Genomic DNA, 18,077 nt, shown 5'->3' on the forward strand with positions numbered 1-18,077 from the left:
CGCCGGAGGCTCTGCTTCATTCCCTGCCTGATCGACGGTCGTGCAGAGACGAGTTCAGACCCGGGGAACAGCTCGTAGGGCAGCGCCGGGAGAGCGGGCAGGCAACCCGCCGGTGAGTGGCGGCGGCGGAGGCGCTGGGCTGCGGGCGTGGTGGCTGGGCCGAACAAAGCGGTGGGGGGTGGGGTAGGGCTAGCGGCCGCCCGCCCGTATGGGGCCAATCTGCGGTTCTCCTGGCCCACGGGGCCTCGGTCCGGTGGGGACGGATGCACACGCCAGGGCTTCCCGCCAGGGAGCCCGTTGAGGGGAGCGGGAGCCTCCCCATACCTGGGCCGGGAGGAATGCTGCTGCTCGCCCGGGGCGGGCTCGGCTCAGAGCGCTGCCTTCCCGCTCCCCGGGGATGTCCGCGGCGACGGGGAAGGAGCGAGCGCTGGGAAGCGCCGGGGCCGCTCTGCTCCAGTGAATCATAGAATCATAGAATCATATGCTCCCATCCCCTCCCGGTTACTGCCCGACCCGCTGCTGCCGGACCTGCTGTGAAGGGAGCCCCGCGGGCGTGGGTCCAAACATAGAGGAGTCGGGTGGGGTGGGATGGGGTGGCGAGGGCTTTGATTTTAAATTGCTTTCTGGTGTCCTTCCGACCGAGTGCTAACTAACCTGAAACACGGGGTCAAAATCTGCATTTGGGGCTACCCGAACAAAGCATCGGAGACAGCGCGTTGAACCTTGGCCAGAAAATGTCTCTGCAGCCAGCGGGCTGCTAACAAAGAGTGTGTGTGCCCTGCAGAGAGAGCCGGGGAGCTTCGGGCCGAGCTGGGGCCAGCGGGGCGGTACACGGGAGCAGCTCGCCGCTCCGGTACCGGTCCTGCTGGCAGGGGGAGAGCATCCTTGAGGCCCTCGCAGACTCTGTGCAAGGCTCCTATCTACTAGCAGAATAAATTCACGTCTTTGCTGATTTTTGCAGATTAGTGCTGACGAACTAAACGTCTGTTTGTTTTTGGAAGATCAGAGTGCTTGCCCAGTGTCATTGTTTGCCAACGACCAGGTCCAGATCAGAAGTAAGGCGCAGGGCTGCTCCAGCATTGCCATGGTTCCATCAGTGGTGCCAGTGTTTGACAGGGGGATAGTGCTACACAGAAAACATAATGGTTGATTTCAAATGTTCCTGGTTTCTTCATACAGTCAGCTTCTATATTTTCCTTCTCTTATTAATTAGATAATTATTGGTTGTCACTATACATCGTATAAATGAGAATTCTGACTATGTGTGCCAGCATTCGTATCTCAAATGTGCTGTGTTTGTATTTACGTACATAAAATACCTTCTTTGTGTGTTTGATATTTTCTTCTGCAGTCATGTGAGGTGGGAAACTGCCCTTTTCTAATCTTTAAGCACGTGTAGAATAGTGGTTTGTTTTGAACTGTGATTTTAATACTGCTACAGTCATTGCTTTGTAGCAGCTGACATACATGGAACATGTGTTGTCTCCTGTGGTTTGCATATTTCAAGATGCAGCTGGTAACTAGAGACAGTTCAGATATTTTCTTCCTTCCTTGTCTGAGAAGCTTTGGTATTAATTGTGTCACTGTATCATGAATTTTTCTTTTTGGTTCACAATTCAAAGAAAGAAATGTTGGTTTAAAAGAAAAACCTTGTAGTTTATATTGCACTGGTGACATATGACGATGTAAATTTATTTTCATTAGATCCAGACAGAATAGGTAAATCCAGGCTGGAAAGGAGTAAAAACTTTTTTTTTTTTTTTACATTATTTTCTTCTCAAAAGAAAATTATTTGAGCAACTGCATTTATCTAAAGAAAGATGTATTTTTGTTATAATTGCTATGCAGAGAGAGTGTGGTCAGTTTTGGTAGTTTGTTGACTGTAGTTTTAGGCCTTTTTTAACCACATTAATTTTTACTTCTTAGTGCCTGTAAAGATCATTGTAGCATCATCTTTATATTCACAATCTTAGAGGGGCTTTTGTAAACTTTTTTTTTCCCCAGCTATAATATTGCAGAGTAAGCTTCCTAAAGCCTACATAATGTATTCTGCTAGATTAGAAAAATGATCTTGCTTGTTTCAACTACTTGGGTTTTTTCAGGTTTCCTTACAGTAAAAACCTCATCTTTCCAAATCTTTCAGAGAACAGAATATCAAGCAGCAGAGTATCTTTTTTTTTAATAAATTCTTAATGCATTGTCCTTTTTTTTTTCCTCTGTGCCTAGTAGCTTGAGATCTGCAGGGAAATGTATATTTTGCTTGACAGAACATGACATCATTGCATTACCTCAGTGAAGATGAGGCAATCCTTAGTAGTGTGTTAGAAGCAGCACCATCCTCCAGAGAGCGTTGCTGATCCCCCGGCTGATGCTTTAGAGCAGAAAAAATACTGTTAAAAGATACATTTGAGTACCCAGCAACAAACCAGGCATGTCTTTTGTTTATGTCTTTTGTTCTTTAAAGAAGTACAGGTGACTTGGTGCTCAGAAATTGATGGATATTAGAAGTGAGTTTCAGATTCTGTTCTGAAGATGAATCCATGTGTATTCCAAATACCTAATGTATTATACCCAGTTTTTCTCCACTCTCTTCTTAGCTTCTGTGAAGACTCTTAGTCAAGCTCCAGTCACGGTGCTCTAACACTTTGTTAAAGCTCTAACACTTTAGAGCTCTAAAGTGTTAGTAAGCTCTAACACTTTGTTAAAAAACAAATGAAACTGCAGGCTGTGCAGGCAGGTTGGAAAGGCATTAGAAAGATATTTTTAATATGGTATTACAAAACATGTTTTAAAATTTTTATAAACAAAGTCCTATAGTTTATTGTAGTTGTAGGTTTTGCTATCTATTTCAAAGTATTTCATTGTATCTTTGGCATTGGAGCAAGGGCAGCAGTTTTAGAATCTTAAAGCTGTGAATGGTGAAGATCTTTTTTATTACTTGCAGCATGCTTTAACATTTGTGTTATAGCAGGATTCAGTGGCCCCAGCCTGTTATGACTCCAGCTTGCCTACTTAAGTCTGCTGCTGTTCACCAGTGTTATTCTCATGAGCTTACTCAGAACGGCCCCCAGTGGGATGCAGCAGTTTGGTTGGAGCTCCCGTGTTGTGAACTCAAGGCAACCTAATGATCCACTTACCCTGCCTAATGATTCCAAGGTCTCAGCTGTTGGCCAGAGGGTTGTTAGCTTTCCCTTTACTTAATCTGAGACTGTCTCTAAGTAGTTATTGGTAGCCCAGGCTGGCTCATAAGATAGACAGGAGGTGACCACAGCTTGTGTAGGCACACATTTACTGGTTTACACAAGCTGGCTCCTGTACTTGCAGTGCTGGCACCACAGATCTCCACAGTGCCAGACAGCTGGGATGGACATGTGGGATTTTAGCAGAAGTTGAATTCCATGCTGCCATGGCTACACTGCTCTCAGGACACCAGCTGGCTAGTTCAGATAATGGAGTTGGTACCTGATACTGTGCTGTTTCATATGGTCTGGTTATTCGTTACTGTAGGCAGACAAAGAGCAAACAAGGAAAAAGGATAACTTTTCCACTCTCTCTCCTATTAATCCCAGCCACAGTGAAGAGTTTGGGTTGTGCTTTTGCACATAGTCCTTCTGCAGAGTAAGGAACAGAATGAGTTGCTTCAGAATTGTGGGTCAGTCTATTTGAATGTTTTCCTACAAGGTAAAGTTTGGTTCAAAAGCAAAAGCTGAGAGCTCAGGAAAGCTGGGAAACAAAGCTGAGGATGATGATGGTAGGGATGGAGTTGAAAGAGGCATAGAAATGCCTGGAAGCTGGGCTCTGCTGGAGCAGGGGATCTTCTGGTGTTTTGTCAGTAAGAAGCTCTTCATTTCAGTCATGGCTGAGCAGAGTCACCAGTTGTCACTCCGGTCTATAGACTGTTGTCAGTGTAAGGCATAGGTTAGGATCATAGTCATGACACAGGTCTTAGGTAGTTGACTTTGGAAGTTGATTGTCTTTTTTAGCACAGGGAGCTGTTAAGGAATTAGACTTTGATGTTAGGATGAATGAATATAAATCATGGTGCTAGGAAGGCAAGTTTGGCATCATATATGCCATCCTTACCCCATGATAATGTCTTTAAAGTGAATTTCTGAAATATCAGACAATAATATATTTTAGAAAATTTATTTCTAAAATATCAAGCTTATTTGATGTTTTTGTTAACAAGAAAATTTCTTAATTACATCCATGCTCCAAGATACAAAGAAACTGTATTCAGGATAACCTTGAAGATCTTTTGAAGCCACTGAAAATGCAAGTTAATGTCTTTTAAGAAACAAGGAAAGAAAAGATTGTACATACCCAGATTAATTCTTTGATGCACCAGTAATTGTTGCCACAGAAAATAGATGTTGATGGTGTACTAGCTAGAGTATACATCTGTAGTTAAGAGACTTATTATTATAATACTGTGATGGTGTAAGATGGCAAATATTGTTTTTCACCCAAGAATGTAGGCATTAAGTAAGAATCTTCGTCATATCTGACCAGGAAATCTTACTACTTGGTCTGATTCTATTTACAAAAAATATATCTGCTAAGTAAGTTTCTCTGAAATTCTTGCCTTGTAGTGCCTTGTTTGTTTCATGAAGTCTAAACACTTATTTCACTTCTAAGCATTTATTACTTTGTCCTATCCTGTATTTAACTTTATGATGCTTAATCCTTTTCTGAACCCTGAATTAAAGGTCACTTGTGGTAATGTGTTCCACGAGTACAGAGTATTGCTTTTTAATTGATCTGTGGCTTGTTATCTGTCAATTTCTTGTCCTGCCTTCTGATATAAAGAAAATAGCAAGGCATAGTATAGAGTTCGTTTAATCAACTACTTAAAGTCACATTGTTGTGGCTTCATGTTATTTATATTTCAGTTGCCTTCATAGGTACCATCTGTCTTACTGAGATGTAAGATAATACTGAAATGTTACTAATGCATGTAGGGACATCACAGTATTTCAGATTGTTTTCAATTTGTGTGTCTCTTATTCTGCTTTTTGTTGGCATTTTCAATGATTTGCTGACAGGGATCTGTGGACTGTTTTTCCCAGAGTTGTTTTAGAACGCAGTAATTTAGGGAAATATTACATGTTCTTCTTTCAAATATAAGATATGTAGGCATTAATCTGAAATTCTATTTTTTGCCCACCAGAACTAGTATTCCTAGGCTAAAGTTATTCTGTGTGAATATCTCCTTTTAAAATTCCTGTTTTCTCTATAATTCTAAAGGATTGCTCTCAGATTGTGTAAGGCTTTAAGGAAACCTAACAAATTAAGCAATCTGAAGGTATTAGTTCATATGAAAAATAATGAGTATATTTCTGTTTTCTTATGTTTTCAAGCTGATAATTGAGAGCTATAATGGCAGATGCAGGAGATGGACTACTTGGGGGGGAAGATATGTCAGATGCAAAATCTATTCCTGGTTCCAAAGGGTAAGTGAGATACTTGTAGTTAAAGACTTAAATTTTAAGACTGGAGGAATTTTGTGCTGTAATAAAAGGCAAAAGCCATAGTAGAAATAATGTTAAAGGAAAAGTTTCAGTGATGCTAAGTAGCTGAAATAATAAATGACTGTTGAGTTCTTGTACTGACTTTGAAAATACCCAGTCCCTGACCGAACAGCCCATGCATACGTACAGGGAATTAAAAAACAAAACACTTGAGGTGCAGTTAGACTTGGTTCAACATTATTATCAAGTGATTAGCTGTTCTTGAAAAGAGATTTGTCTGCCTCACCCTGAGGTAAATGTTCACCCCTTTCCTTGAACTGCTTCTAGAGCTCACCTGAACCTGTGACAGTCATTTCAGCTGCTTCAGCTGATCTGCTGTGGGGTTACACGTGTGGAAGCACAAGTGCAAGGGGAACTTACAGGGAGGGAATGGAGGAAAGGCAGACCTGTTCTTCCTGGTGACAGCTAGTTATTGTGCAGGTGTAGCACTGTCGTCTGATTATGGTCTCTCTGGGAACTTACTTTGTTTCTGAAGTAATTCATTTTGGTATTTAAATTAAAATTACATTTAAGAGCATTACAGAATTTTTGTATGTGGAATACAATGTGATAGAAGGCCCCACCTTGAGACCACTTACCCATCTGCTTAAATGAGGAAACCCATGCTGACTTCAGAATGTATGGACTGAGTAGAACTGACAGCCTGTGCAGAGACATGAGTAGGGGTGCATCTGATATGCTCATTAAGGCAGAATTTCAGCTGCACAGAGAGTCTTGGTCTTTCTAGGTACTGAATGTTTACTTGTGCAAGTTGAATGCTACTGCAAGTTTGGTTAGAATTCAGAATAGATACACATTCCCAGAGCTGATCTTCCCTCCTGGTGCATAGTTTCCAAAAGATGATAATAAATAAAACCCAACCAGTTTCTTGTTGGTATAATAACTGGTTTTCTTAAACTAATTTTTTTATTTTCCTGTGCAGAGTCATTATGGTTTTAGACACAGTTCTTCCTTGATTCTTTAAATTTTAAGCTTGTTACAATTTGCACAGAAGATTGCTACAAATACAAATTACTCTTCACTTTCTTTTTTTTTTTAATTATTTGTATATGTGCACATTTTACTGGACTTGAAACAAAAAGTTTATTTGGGAGCTTAAATAAAATTGCATTGTATAATTAACCTCTAGACAAGTACAGTCTTCTAGTCTTAAATCAGAATTATCAATTGATTTCACAGACAGAATCATAAAATGGTTTGAGTTGGAATGGACCTTGAAGATCATCCAGTTCAAATGCCTGTGCCATGGTTATGGACACCTCCCTCTAGACCAGGTTGCTCAAGGCCCCATCCGACCTGGCCTGGAACACTTTCAGGGAGGTGGCATCCACAACTTTCCTGGGCAACCTGTTGCTGTGTCTTACCACCCTCACACTAAAGAATTTCTTACTAACAGCTAATCTAAATATAACCTTTTTCAGTTTGAAACTGTTGCCTGTTGCCCACCACTACACTCCCTTTTGATAAAGGGTCTCTGCCCATCTTTATGGTAGGTTCCTTTAAGTACTGGAAGACTGCTATAAGGTCTTCCTGAAGCCTTCTCTACAGGCTAAACAACCTCAGCTCACTCAGCCTGACCTCATAGCAAAGGTGCTCCAGCTGTCTGATCAGCTTTGTTGTCCTACTCTGAACTTGCTCAAGCAGGTCAATGTTCTTCCTGTGTTGGGGAGCCCAGAGATGGACATGGAACTCCAAGTAGAGTCTCACAAGAGCAGATTGTAGGAGGAGGCTCACCACCCTTGATCTGCTCTCCACACTTTTTCTGATGCAGCCCAGGACCTGGTTGGCTTTCTGGAATGCAAATGCACATTGACAACTCATACTAAGTTTTTCATCCACCAATACCTTGAAGTTCTTCTCCACAGGGCTGCTCTCAATCAACTCATCCAGCCTATATCAGTGTTTGGGATTGCCCTGACCCCTGTGCAGGACCCTGCACTTGAACTTGTTGAACTTCTGTTATGTTTGCACAGACCCACCTCTCAAGCCTGTCAAGGTCGCTCTGGATGGCATCCCTTCCCTCCAGCGTGTTGACCACACCACACAACTTGGTGCTATCAGCAATCTTGGCATTGGAATGGGCTGCCCCAGGAAGTAGTGGATTCTCCATCCCTGGAGATATTTAAAGAGAGACTGGATGTGGCACTCAGTGCCATGGTCTAGTAACTGCAGCGGTGGTGGATCAAGGGTTGGACTTGATGATCTCTGAGGTCCCTTCCAACCCAGCCAATTCTATGATTCTATGATCTTGCTGAGTGAACTTCTAGGGAACAAATAGTAAACCTTACCAGTTTCATTTGTTTTGCTAAAATAACCTTATTTTATTATTATTTTGAAACTAGAGAAGAGAGATCAGAAATTAACAGCTGAATTTTTTCTCATTTCTATACAGAAAGAACCTATCTGCTGGCAAATCTACGGACTCTGGAATTCTTCCAGACTACAGTTACAGAATGGATTATCCAGAGATGGGAGAATGCATAATAATAAACAATAAGAACTTCCACAGACACACTGGTACCACTTTTTTTGTTTTTTCTTTATTTAGATAAATTAGTGTCATGTGTTATTCTTCAAAATTAAACATGCAGACCAATTTTGATTGCAATCTAAAATGAAGGAGTTTGAAATGGGTGTTATTCATTTCAGTCCATTCTTCCAAATATTGATAGGCAGTACGAGTCCATCTTACCATTTAGTCACAATTTCTGTTTTGCAAATTAAATCCTTTTTTATGTCTTTATACAGATAGGTAGACATAAAAATATGGAGTAGATAAATCTACAATACAGGTACTGAGAGAGGGAAATGGTGTGCATGTATCTCAGTACAATTGTTTTTTCTGTTAGAGTGGATCTGGAATAATAGAAGAATATTCCAGACTGATCTACAAGTGAGACAATAGTTTGGCTCACTCGGACCAATCCATTTATATCATATAAGAAACAGTACATTTCTCTTATGTGTAGGGATGTCGCCCCGTTCGGGTACAGATGCGGATGCTGCAAGTGTCAGAGAAGTTTTTTTGAAGTTGGGATATAGAACAAAGGTCAACAATGATCTTTCATGCGGGGACATTTATAAACTATTGAAAAAGGGTAAGTGCTAGCATGTTCAGTGCATGTATTAAATAAGCCACTGTTTCCAAATACATCTCTAGCCCTCACATCTCTTCCTCCATGGTTCTTTTAGATGATATTCCACACCTACCACTGGTTTTATGCTAAGAATGACATGTACATCCAAGTTTCTGTGTTTATCCATCTTTGATGTCTCTTCATCTTCTGTACCATGACTGTTGTCCCCGTATCCTTTCTCATCTTCTAAAGAAGGCTGGAAAAAAGGCTGAAACTTAAATGCAGACTGATTTATGTTCTGACCCTAGGATCACTAAAGGTCAGCAAGTTGGAAAGAAACCTGCTTAACTGGGTAAAGGGGTTCTGTGCTATATGCATAGTGGTGTGGCCAAAGAGGTGTTCTGATGATCTAGGGGTGGGGTCTCACTGAGGGACAAGGACTGCAAGTGTGTGGACTGAATTACTCTTTTGGAGAAACAACTTGTGTTCTGTTTCACTTGCGTAACAAAGCATTTTTCTGTCAAGTGAGAGCTATATGCTCCTGTTTGTCTTAGTCCTGCTTTCTTTGGACTTGGCTACATCTAGACCAGTGAATTAAATAGTGCATGGAGGTATCTAGCCCTGGAACACAGTCTGTTCTAGTTAACTGGTGGAAGGTTCTCTGGCATGGCTGTGGCTGGTGACTATTGGTGCTCTCCAAGACTGTTCCGGATCACAGTTCAACAGTAGAAGTGTTATAGGGATTATTCTCACCCAACAGCCAGTTAGCCTGCAGCAATCCTGGTAATCCACAGAGTGCAACCTAATTAGAAACTCCCAAAAACCAGCCTTTTCTAATTCTTCTAGGTACAGTGCATGTCCATAAATTGTAGAAATGCATGAGTGTGCATTGCTTGAGAAAATTGTGAATAGTTATTTTTTCCAGAATAGAAATTTGTTGTTGTGGCAAGCTCTAAACAGAAGACTTCAGCTTTTGGGACTGTTAGTCTTCTCATCTACACACTCTTGCATCTTCTTGAGTTTTCCACTCAGAATTCTTTTTTGATTCTTTCTTTTAAACCGTGCTTGTGTCTTTTCATAAATTTATCCTCAGGTACAATCCCCTCATTGTCAGACAACAGATGACATCAGGTAATATCTGTTCTGTATACCACAAGCTGCAAAAAAAAAAAAAGTACTCTACAGACACTTGATATCTAACCTAAATGTCTTAAGTACAAATTTCAGAGACGTGAAAAAACTTTCTAGACCTTGTTACGGGGCAAGAGTGAGAGAGAGAAAGCAGTAGTGCTGATACCTAGGCTAGTACACTCCAGCAGCAACAGCTTCCATGCTACACTCAGTTCCCATGTAATCCAAGTAGATGAAGCATCTCTGATTGGAGAGTTAAGACTTCCCCATCCTTTCCCAAAACTCAGAACTTCCCATCAGTCAGATCCCGACACTGTTAACCATTACTGCATGACAAAGGAGCACCATTCAGACTTTGAGACACTGTGGGTATACCCTCTTTGTCTCTTCCTGGTTTTCTTGGCCTAATTCTGTGGCCATGTCTTGGAATGGGCAGAGTTTGCCTTTAATTTGGGGTTTTCTGTGTCCAGTCCCCTGAAGTAAAGTAGGCTGGCTCCCTTTGTTCAGAAGTGAAAACTGGTTGGAGGTTTCTAAACATGGGAATTGCTTCTTAAAGCCTTCTGTCACATAGGAAGTATGATATTTTCAAGGCCTTTAGAAAGTGCAAGAAGTTAAGACAATTCTCTTTTTCTTTGAAGTTTCTGATGAAGATCACAGCAAGCGAAGCAGCTTTGTTTGTGTGTTGCTCAGCCATGGTGATGAAGGATTCATCTATGGTACAGATGGCCCTCTTGAACTGAAAGCACTAACAAGCCTTTTCAGAGGTGACAAGTGCAGAAGTTTAGCAGGAAAACCCAAGCTGTTTTTCATTCAGGTGATGTATGGCTGAACAATAGTGATCAAATCACCTGATTACTTCAAAAAATACTGTTTCCGTTAATCATCAGTTAAAGAAATTACTTATTTCTGCAGTTGCTTTAAATGGTATTACTTTCAGAGAGATTCTCTTCAAGTCTAGAAGTGGCACAGTCAGCCCTGTTAGGTAGGCAGTACTTGTAGTAGCTGAGATTGCATTACCTTAATTCTATGGATTATGTACAAACTTCCTGAATGCTACCCAATATTTTAGTGAGTTTCTGAATACACTTTTGAATTAATATCAATCTTAGCCAGACTGTGTAGTTGATTTGGATAAGTGCTAGTTACTTTTTCTTTTGAGTCTGTCTAATGGAAATGTGACATAAATTCACATTTTGCAAGTTTTTAGTTGGGATATTATTGCCATTAAAATAGAAAAAAAAAACCCACCCAGTTTTCTGATTATGATTGTTGCCTTTATTTCTTTATTTCCCATTCTCCTTTCCACCAAATAGGCTTGTAGAGGCACAGATTTAGATTCTGGTATCGAGGCAGACAGTGGATCAGAAGAAACAGTGTGTCAGAAAATACCCGTAGAGGCAGACTTCTTGTATGCATATTCTACAGCTCCAGGTGAGAGACTTACAAAGTTTTTGTTCCTGAAATTGTATCCATATATCATCTTGGATTGGTATTATAAGTGACCATCTGTAGCTGCATACAGTTAGTGGGTGACTACTTCATGTGTTCTCTTTAGTGGAAATGCAGATTTTCTTCCCTAAGTGTTTTTTTTTCTCTCCTGGTTTGATTTCTTTTTGAGGTAGTTGCTACTTTCAGTTCCTACAAAAAAAACACCACACCTGAATATACCTCCTTCTCATTAGTGAGCCTTCTGATATTCATCTGCTATAAACTTAGTTAATCTGAGTTGTGCAAGTAATTTACAGCAGGAAGTAAAATGGATTTTTAGTTAAAATAGCTTGCATTAGATAGGACCTTAAAGATCATCTAGTTCCAACCCCTGTGCCATGGGCAGGGACACCTCCCACTAGACCAGGTTGCTCATATCGCCTTCCAACCTGGCCTTGAACTCTTCCATGGAGAGGGGAGCCACAGCTTCCTTGGGCAACCTGTGACACTGTCTCATCACCCTTAAATTAAAGAACTTCTTCTTAATGTCTAACCTAAACCTTCCCTCTTCAAGTTTGAAACCTTTTCCCCTTGTCCTCTCACTACACACACATGTAAAAAGCCCTACCCCAGCTTTCTTGTAGGCCCCTTCAGATACTGGAAAGCTGCTTCATAGAACCTCAGAGCCTCCTTTTCTCCAAGGCTGAACAACCCCAACTCTCTCAGCCTGTCTTCATAGGGGAGGTGCTCCAGCCCTCTGATCATTTTAGTGGCTCTCCTCTGGAAATGCTCAAGGAGCTCTGTGTTCTTCTTATGTTTCAGACTACAGAACTGGGCACAGTACTCTAGGTGGGGTCTCACAAGAGCAGAGTAGAAGGGGAGCATCAGCTCCCTCAGCAGGCTGTCTGTGCTTCTTTTGATACAGCTTAGGACATGGTTGGCTTTCTCAGCTGCAAGTGCACACTGATGGCTCATGTTGAGCTTCTGGTCCACCATCACCCCCCAACTCCTGCTCAGGCCTGCCTTCAACCCTTTCTCCTCCCAGCGTGTATTTGTGCGTGGGATTTCCTCGACACAGTGCAGAACCTTACACTTGGCCATGTAGAACTTCATGCAGTTTGCACAAGTCCACTTATCAAGCCTGCCAAGGTCTCTGGATGTCATCCTTTCCCTCCAGCATGTTGACTTCACCACACAGTATGGTGTCATCAGAAAACTTGCTGAGGGTGCGTTTGATTCCACTGTCCATGTCACTGACAAAGATACTAAACAGCACTGGTCTGAGTACCAGCCCTTGAGGAACACCACTCATCACACATCTCCATTTGGACACTGAGCCATTGATCACAACTCTTTGGGTGGAGCCATCCAGTTCCTTATCCAACGAGTGGTCCATCCATTGAATCCACATCATTCCAGTTTAGAGATCAGGATATCATGCAGGACAGTGTTGAATTTTGCACGGGTACAGCAGGTAGATGATGTCTGTTGTGCCTTTGTCCACTGAGGCTGTGACCCCATTGTAAAATACTACTGAGTTAGGCAAGACTTCCCCTTAGTGAAGCCATGTTGGCTGTCACCAATCACTCCTTTGTTATCTGCTTGCCTTAGAGCCTTCAGGAGGACCTGCTCCATGATCTTGCCAGTCACAGAGCTGAAACTGACATGTTCTGAGAGAACAAAACAGTCAGATATCAGCAGATGAATACACAGAAGTTGGTGATAAACACCAGCAAATTTTTATCTGTCAACTTTATTTTAATGGCATCCTTAAGCAAAATTATTAGTGGCAGAGCCCTTAGTATGCCCTTTAAGTTATCAGCAGAAGTAGGTTTCAGTCTTTAATTCATGCGTGTAGTCCTGAAGATGGTGACAGTGAAATACATTTTGCACCTTGGCTCTGTCAGGATTGTCACCTCTCTTTCATATGTGTATACTCTGTGACGTAGTGAGTGGTTAGTAGCTAAGACTGCTGCAGCATAAGATAGTTTTCCTGCTTCTTGATTTTCTACCTACATGAAGATTCTTTAGATTTGAAAGGATGAAAGGGCTAGAAAAACCTTTTGATATTTCAGGAGGTTATAAAATCTAAATTTTGTTAGTTAGTGGTTTTGAGTTTTTATTTGAAAACATTGATTTACTACTGGGAACTGGGCTGTTCCCCTAATCGCTATCTTGTTCTATATCAGAGGCTGCTACATCTGATCAATTTGATATCTCTCTCTTTCACAGGCTATTACTCCTGGAGAAATTCAGCTGAAGGCTCCTGGTTCATTCAGTCACTGTGTACAATGCTGAAGGAACATGCGAGAAAACTTGAACTCCTGCAGATTTTAACTCGTGTAAATCGCAAAGTAGCAGAGTACGAGTCCTGCTCCACCCGGCAGGATTTTAATGCAAAGAAACAGATCCCTTGCATTGTCTCTATGCTCACCAAAGAATTTTACTTCCCTTGAGAAAAGAATTTCACCTTGTCATTTTTCAGTACATGTTTTTATCTGTAATTTATATGCAATATTTAGTACGGAATACCACTTTAAGTCTGAATTGCTGTTCACTACTGTGTGTGGCATAATGAACTGTCTCAGAGTTAGCTATGTCTGTTACTAGAAGTAAAACATAGTATGACTATGTTTGAAATAGTTAGAAATGCAAACTTGAGGAGCTGAAGCACAGACAAATTTGAAAGTAGTGCTCTGAGTATCTTGGAAAAATTAGGAAGAGGAGAAGATCAGATCACCTACCAATCTCTTTGGTGCTATGTTTCACTTTGCCGAAGAGGCAGAGAAAGGAAACAGTTCTTTTAAATAGTTTGGTTTTGTATCTTTGCCAATAGAAAGACGATTCAGAATGTGGTATGTTTACTAATAATGGTAATATGCTAGTAGTGTCATCATACATTTCTTCTTGATTTCTTAAAGTTTAGGTTATAAATGAACCTTAATTGTTTTTATAACTTAGGGCATAAACTGTGGACAAGAGCCATTTTGTTTTTTACATGCAATTAGGAAACATATTTAGAATAAGGCCAATTTTTTTCCTGATTATTTTATAACTTTTTGTATGGAGTATTAGGTAAAGCAATTACATCAACATGGTAGCTGTTTGAAAATAAATTTTGTACTCTGAACTTGAAGCTGAATGACTAAGGGACCAGTCCTCAAAAACTGCTCTTTTTGCAGCTCACTAAGGGAGGAGCAGTTGGGGCATGTATTGAGCTTTAAGAATCAGTGTAAAAGGAAGTCTACATGCTAAACAGTTTGTTTCCCTCTTTCTGGTCAGTGAGTTTGCTTAGTTCTATGTGTGTACCACATTTAGTCTGTGTGGAAACCTGGATTTGTGGTACTGGAGAAATGCCATTTCTTACCTCTAATATCAGATTAGTTAATTACAAGACTTAAAATATATTAACAAAGAGTAAATTTCTATCTCTTGACTGAATTTTATAGAACAGGCTTTTACAAAATTGTAGAACATTTTTGTTGGTCTTTCAACTTGTGGCAGTCTTTCTAAAATGCAAGCAAGACAGAATGGTAAATGACTATAGGGTGCTTGCAAACCAAGACTTAAAATTCTTTAAATTGTGTAGCATAAGCAATGTTAGCAAATTGATGTTTACTTCCAGAGGCATTTGTTTTTTTTTTAAACTTAAATTAAATACTGTCTCCTGAACTGTATCATGCTTTTCTATGTGTATTATTTGTTTTATTATTTGATAACTTTTGCAAATTAGTTTTATCTTTAATTATGCCCCTTTTTTCTCAAAATACTACTTTCCCTTTTCTTCGCCATCTGCTTTACACCTGAAGTTTGAAAATAAGCTACTTTATAGCCAAGTAGTAAGAGTAGTGACTGAGGCTTAGGAAATACAGGTTCAGAAATTGTGCAGAGAAAGCAATTCTAATCGGTGTAGATGAGTTATCTGATAACTGCCTGATGAATAGGAAGAATGTTGCCTCTCGTAAAAATACTTTGTGAGAGAGGGTTAGCCTATTTTAACTGATTGAAACTTCAGTTCCAGGCAGACCTGTTATGCAGACTACTGTTGGAAAAATTAAGTAGGCCTCTTTTAAAAATACCTAAAAATAACCTTCACAAAAAAATCTGTTTGTAGGTTGTGGCATATTAAGGTTGTGAGTTACAACAAGAAGCTGCACACTTAAAACTGAAAGATCTGTTAATCTATTTCCAAATAATTGGTAATAGAAATGTTCTTTGTTTTGCTGTGAAAAAGTCCTGTCATGGAGTTCACTCTTCGTTAGGTTTAGTGTGTTCTGGTCTTGATCCTTCCTGGTTCTTCAAAGGAAAAAATTATTCTACAGCTTTTCTAATGGTATTTAAAGCAAAACAAATTCAGGGCTAAGCTACAAGGAGTAACCAGTCTTTGGGAAGACCTAGAGGTGTAGGGGCTTGAAGAAAGAGGTAATATTCCTGTCGGTCCTTTCAGGACATGAACTGCATTTTAGGCAAGGTCATTAAATTTCCTCACAGCTCCAGGAAGCTTTTGGGTATTTCTAGCTGAGCTCTGGTGTTCCAGTCAGTGGAACCTGTAGGCAGAGACAGAGCTTGTTGGAAAAGGGGGAAGCAAGAACACCCTTCAGTCCATTCAATGTTCAGTCCGTTTGGCAAGGAGGTCTGACTTGAGCTGGTGAGCCAAGCTCTCGGTTATTGGGAAAATGTGGTCTAGTTGAAAGGTTGAACTTGAGGAAAATGCAGTGGGATGGAAGATTATAATAGAGTAGATGTGAGGAAATAGATGTGAGGAAAGTAGAACAACTTAAGTGGTTGCCTGTAGGGTGATGTTCAGTACATGAGGACCATGCAGAAATAGATGAAGGACATGGTAGAAAGGCACGATTGGCAATTAATGACAGATTACTGTAGATTTCAGCTGCATAAATCACAGGAAATTAGAAGTTTAAGGTAGAAGCATGGAAGCAAAGTGAATGGAGGGATTGCACAATATGAGAAAAAGGAAGCTGCCTTAGACTGTCCTGAGTTAAGCTAAAGAAGAAAGGAACAGATGTTTTAGGTAAAAAACCTGGTAGAAAGTCCTTTTGAGTTCCACTGCAGGCTCCACTGGTGACGGGGCAGCTAAACTATCAGGACCTGAGCCTGACTAGCACAGTCTGTCCTGACTTCTTACTAATTTTTAACTGCTGCTGAGTGGTGGGGTCTGTGCTGTGTATGTAAATGCCACCAACTGAAAGCTAAAAACAACAATCAGAGCACTTGTGTGGCTGTGGTGCAGTGACTGGAGTGACCCGATTGATGTGCCAGCACTGGGAGCAGCACCTTGGCTCAGAGGGGTCCGTGCAGAGGGGTGGTGCCAGGACTTAGAGCAAGTGCAGGTATTTAAGTATTTAAGTGTGTGAGCACCAGTGAGGACTGAGCCAGGCAGGAGGTAAAGTGGCAGGAGCTGGGTGTTAGGGTACCAGGAGAGCCCTGGCCCAGCTTCTTGTGTGCACCTGAGTGAGTTTGTACCAACAACTGGTGCAGGGCTGTGGCCTCGAGGGCTTGTATGTCCAGGTGCCAGGGTTGGGAAATCTGGCTGAGTGCATGTGTGGTTCCAGCAGTGGACCTCTGTCCTGCTCAACCAGCAGAGGGAGCAGGATGAGGCCATTGATGCTGTCTGTGTTCACATGAGCACTCCAAGTGCCTGTTCTCAGTGTGTGTTTACACACACGGTCACGTGTGTGTGTATATCAGTGTGGTGTCTGTGTGTGCTCTGTGTCCATGTGCCTGCTGGGAACACAGGAGCCTCACTGGATCAGGAGACCAAGAGCAGGGAGGTTGCTGCAGCTCCCAGATCCAGGTAAAGATCTAAAGATAGAGGTATTTACCTGGCTAACTGGATCATCAGTTAAATCATATCCAAAAAGCTTTTTAAAAGCCAGATCATAGTAATTTTGCTGTTTTTAAAAGCCACCTTAACTATAAATTCTTTTATAAATCAGTAATGAAATTAACAAGGATGGCATACAAGACACATAATTATTACTAATGTTTGCTTTTCTAGCAAAATTGGGAAAAATGGGTTATTTTTTTGTTTTGGGAATTTTTAAAAAAATCTGCTTGTTTCTGTTTTGTGTGTGTGTGTGGATTTGATGCACCTGAAGAAATTGAGAAGGTCGTTCATGCTGCTTGGTTTATACCAAATCAAGTATTGCCTTCTGGCTAAGCTAATCCTTACGTTGAATGCAGTCAGTCTACTCTTCCCACAGAAACCTCTGAGAGTGTGTATTTCTAATCTGCTTTTGTTACAAAGGCAAGTCAGACACTGATTCTGCAAAGTCACGTGGAAGAAGCCTGTTTCTGAGAACAGAATCTACACTTTTGGTACTCTGCTCCATAACAGAAGAAAATTTACATCTTACTCAAATATACAGTGGTTTATATACCGTGGTTAGTGAATTACTAGGTCTTTTTATACATAATGTATTCCTCTCTGAAGCATATATGGTTTCTTCTGATATTTTAAACTAAATTACTGTACATTTGTATTCAATTTATATTTTAAATATGGCTTCACATTTGTTTTCTGCTAAAGCCAGGCACTACTTATGTAACTTTTAGAAATATTGACAGTATGAGTAACAATGGGTAGATTATAACAGTAACAACTTGTCTCCTCATATCCTGTAAGGAATGCTTCTCTCTACCAGGAAAAATTACTTTTCAGCTGTATCTTTCCTCCTGCTGATGACTGCAGACAGCAGGACAGTGACAGCAGAACTTCACTGGTTCGTTGAAGTAACAGTGTCAGAGAGAAACTACAGCTTCCTCACCACGGGGTGTCACTACAGTGACAATGATAGTGTCCAGAACAGCTTGACCTGCACCCGTGGTAAGTGGGAGCATCACATTGTTGCTTCCCAAGAAAACCTTCTTGTCTTTTCGTTGTATATCA

General features: G+C 40.9%; 2 protein-coding genes across 2 annotated transcripts in view; both read left to right on the top strand.

Moving 5' to 3' along the window:
* Positions 1-9: 9 nt before the first annotated feature.
* On the top strand, positions 10-14,786 carry CASP3 (caspase 3). Its single transcript, XM_030449505.1, has 7 exons — positions 10-112; positions 5,360-5,453; positions 7,924-8,048; positions 8,501-8,629; positions 10,378-10,553; positions 11,053-11,170; positions 13,400-14,786. Exons 2-7 carry the CDS (start codon positions 5,380-5,382, stop codon positions 13,621-13,623), a joined length of 846 nt encoding a protein of 281 aa, XP_030305365.1. The 5' UTR covers positions 10-112; positions 5,360-5,379; the 3' UTR covers positions 13,624-14,786.
* A 2,175-nt stretch (positions 14,787-16,961) lies between these two features.
* IRF2 (interferon regulatory factor 2) overlaps positions 16,962-18,077 on the top strand; it is a 59,252-nt gene continuing 58,136 nt past the window's right edge. The window contains exon 1 of the mRNA XM_030449504.1: positions 16,962-16,982. The gene's annotated coding sequence lies outside the window, so the exon portion shown is untranslated. The remainder of the gene's footprint in view (positions 16,983-18,077) is intronic.

Source organism: Calypte anna, chromosome 4A, assembly GCF_003957555.1.
Source record: "Calypte anna isolate BGI_N300 chromosome 4A, bCalAnn1_v1.p, whole genome shotgun sequence".
Taxonomy (NCBI): domain Eukaryota; kingdom Metazoa; phylum Chordata; class Aves; order Apodiformes; family Trochilidae; genus Calypte; species Calypte anna.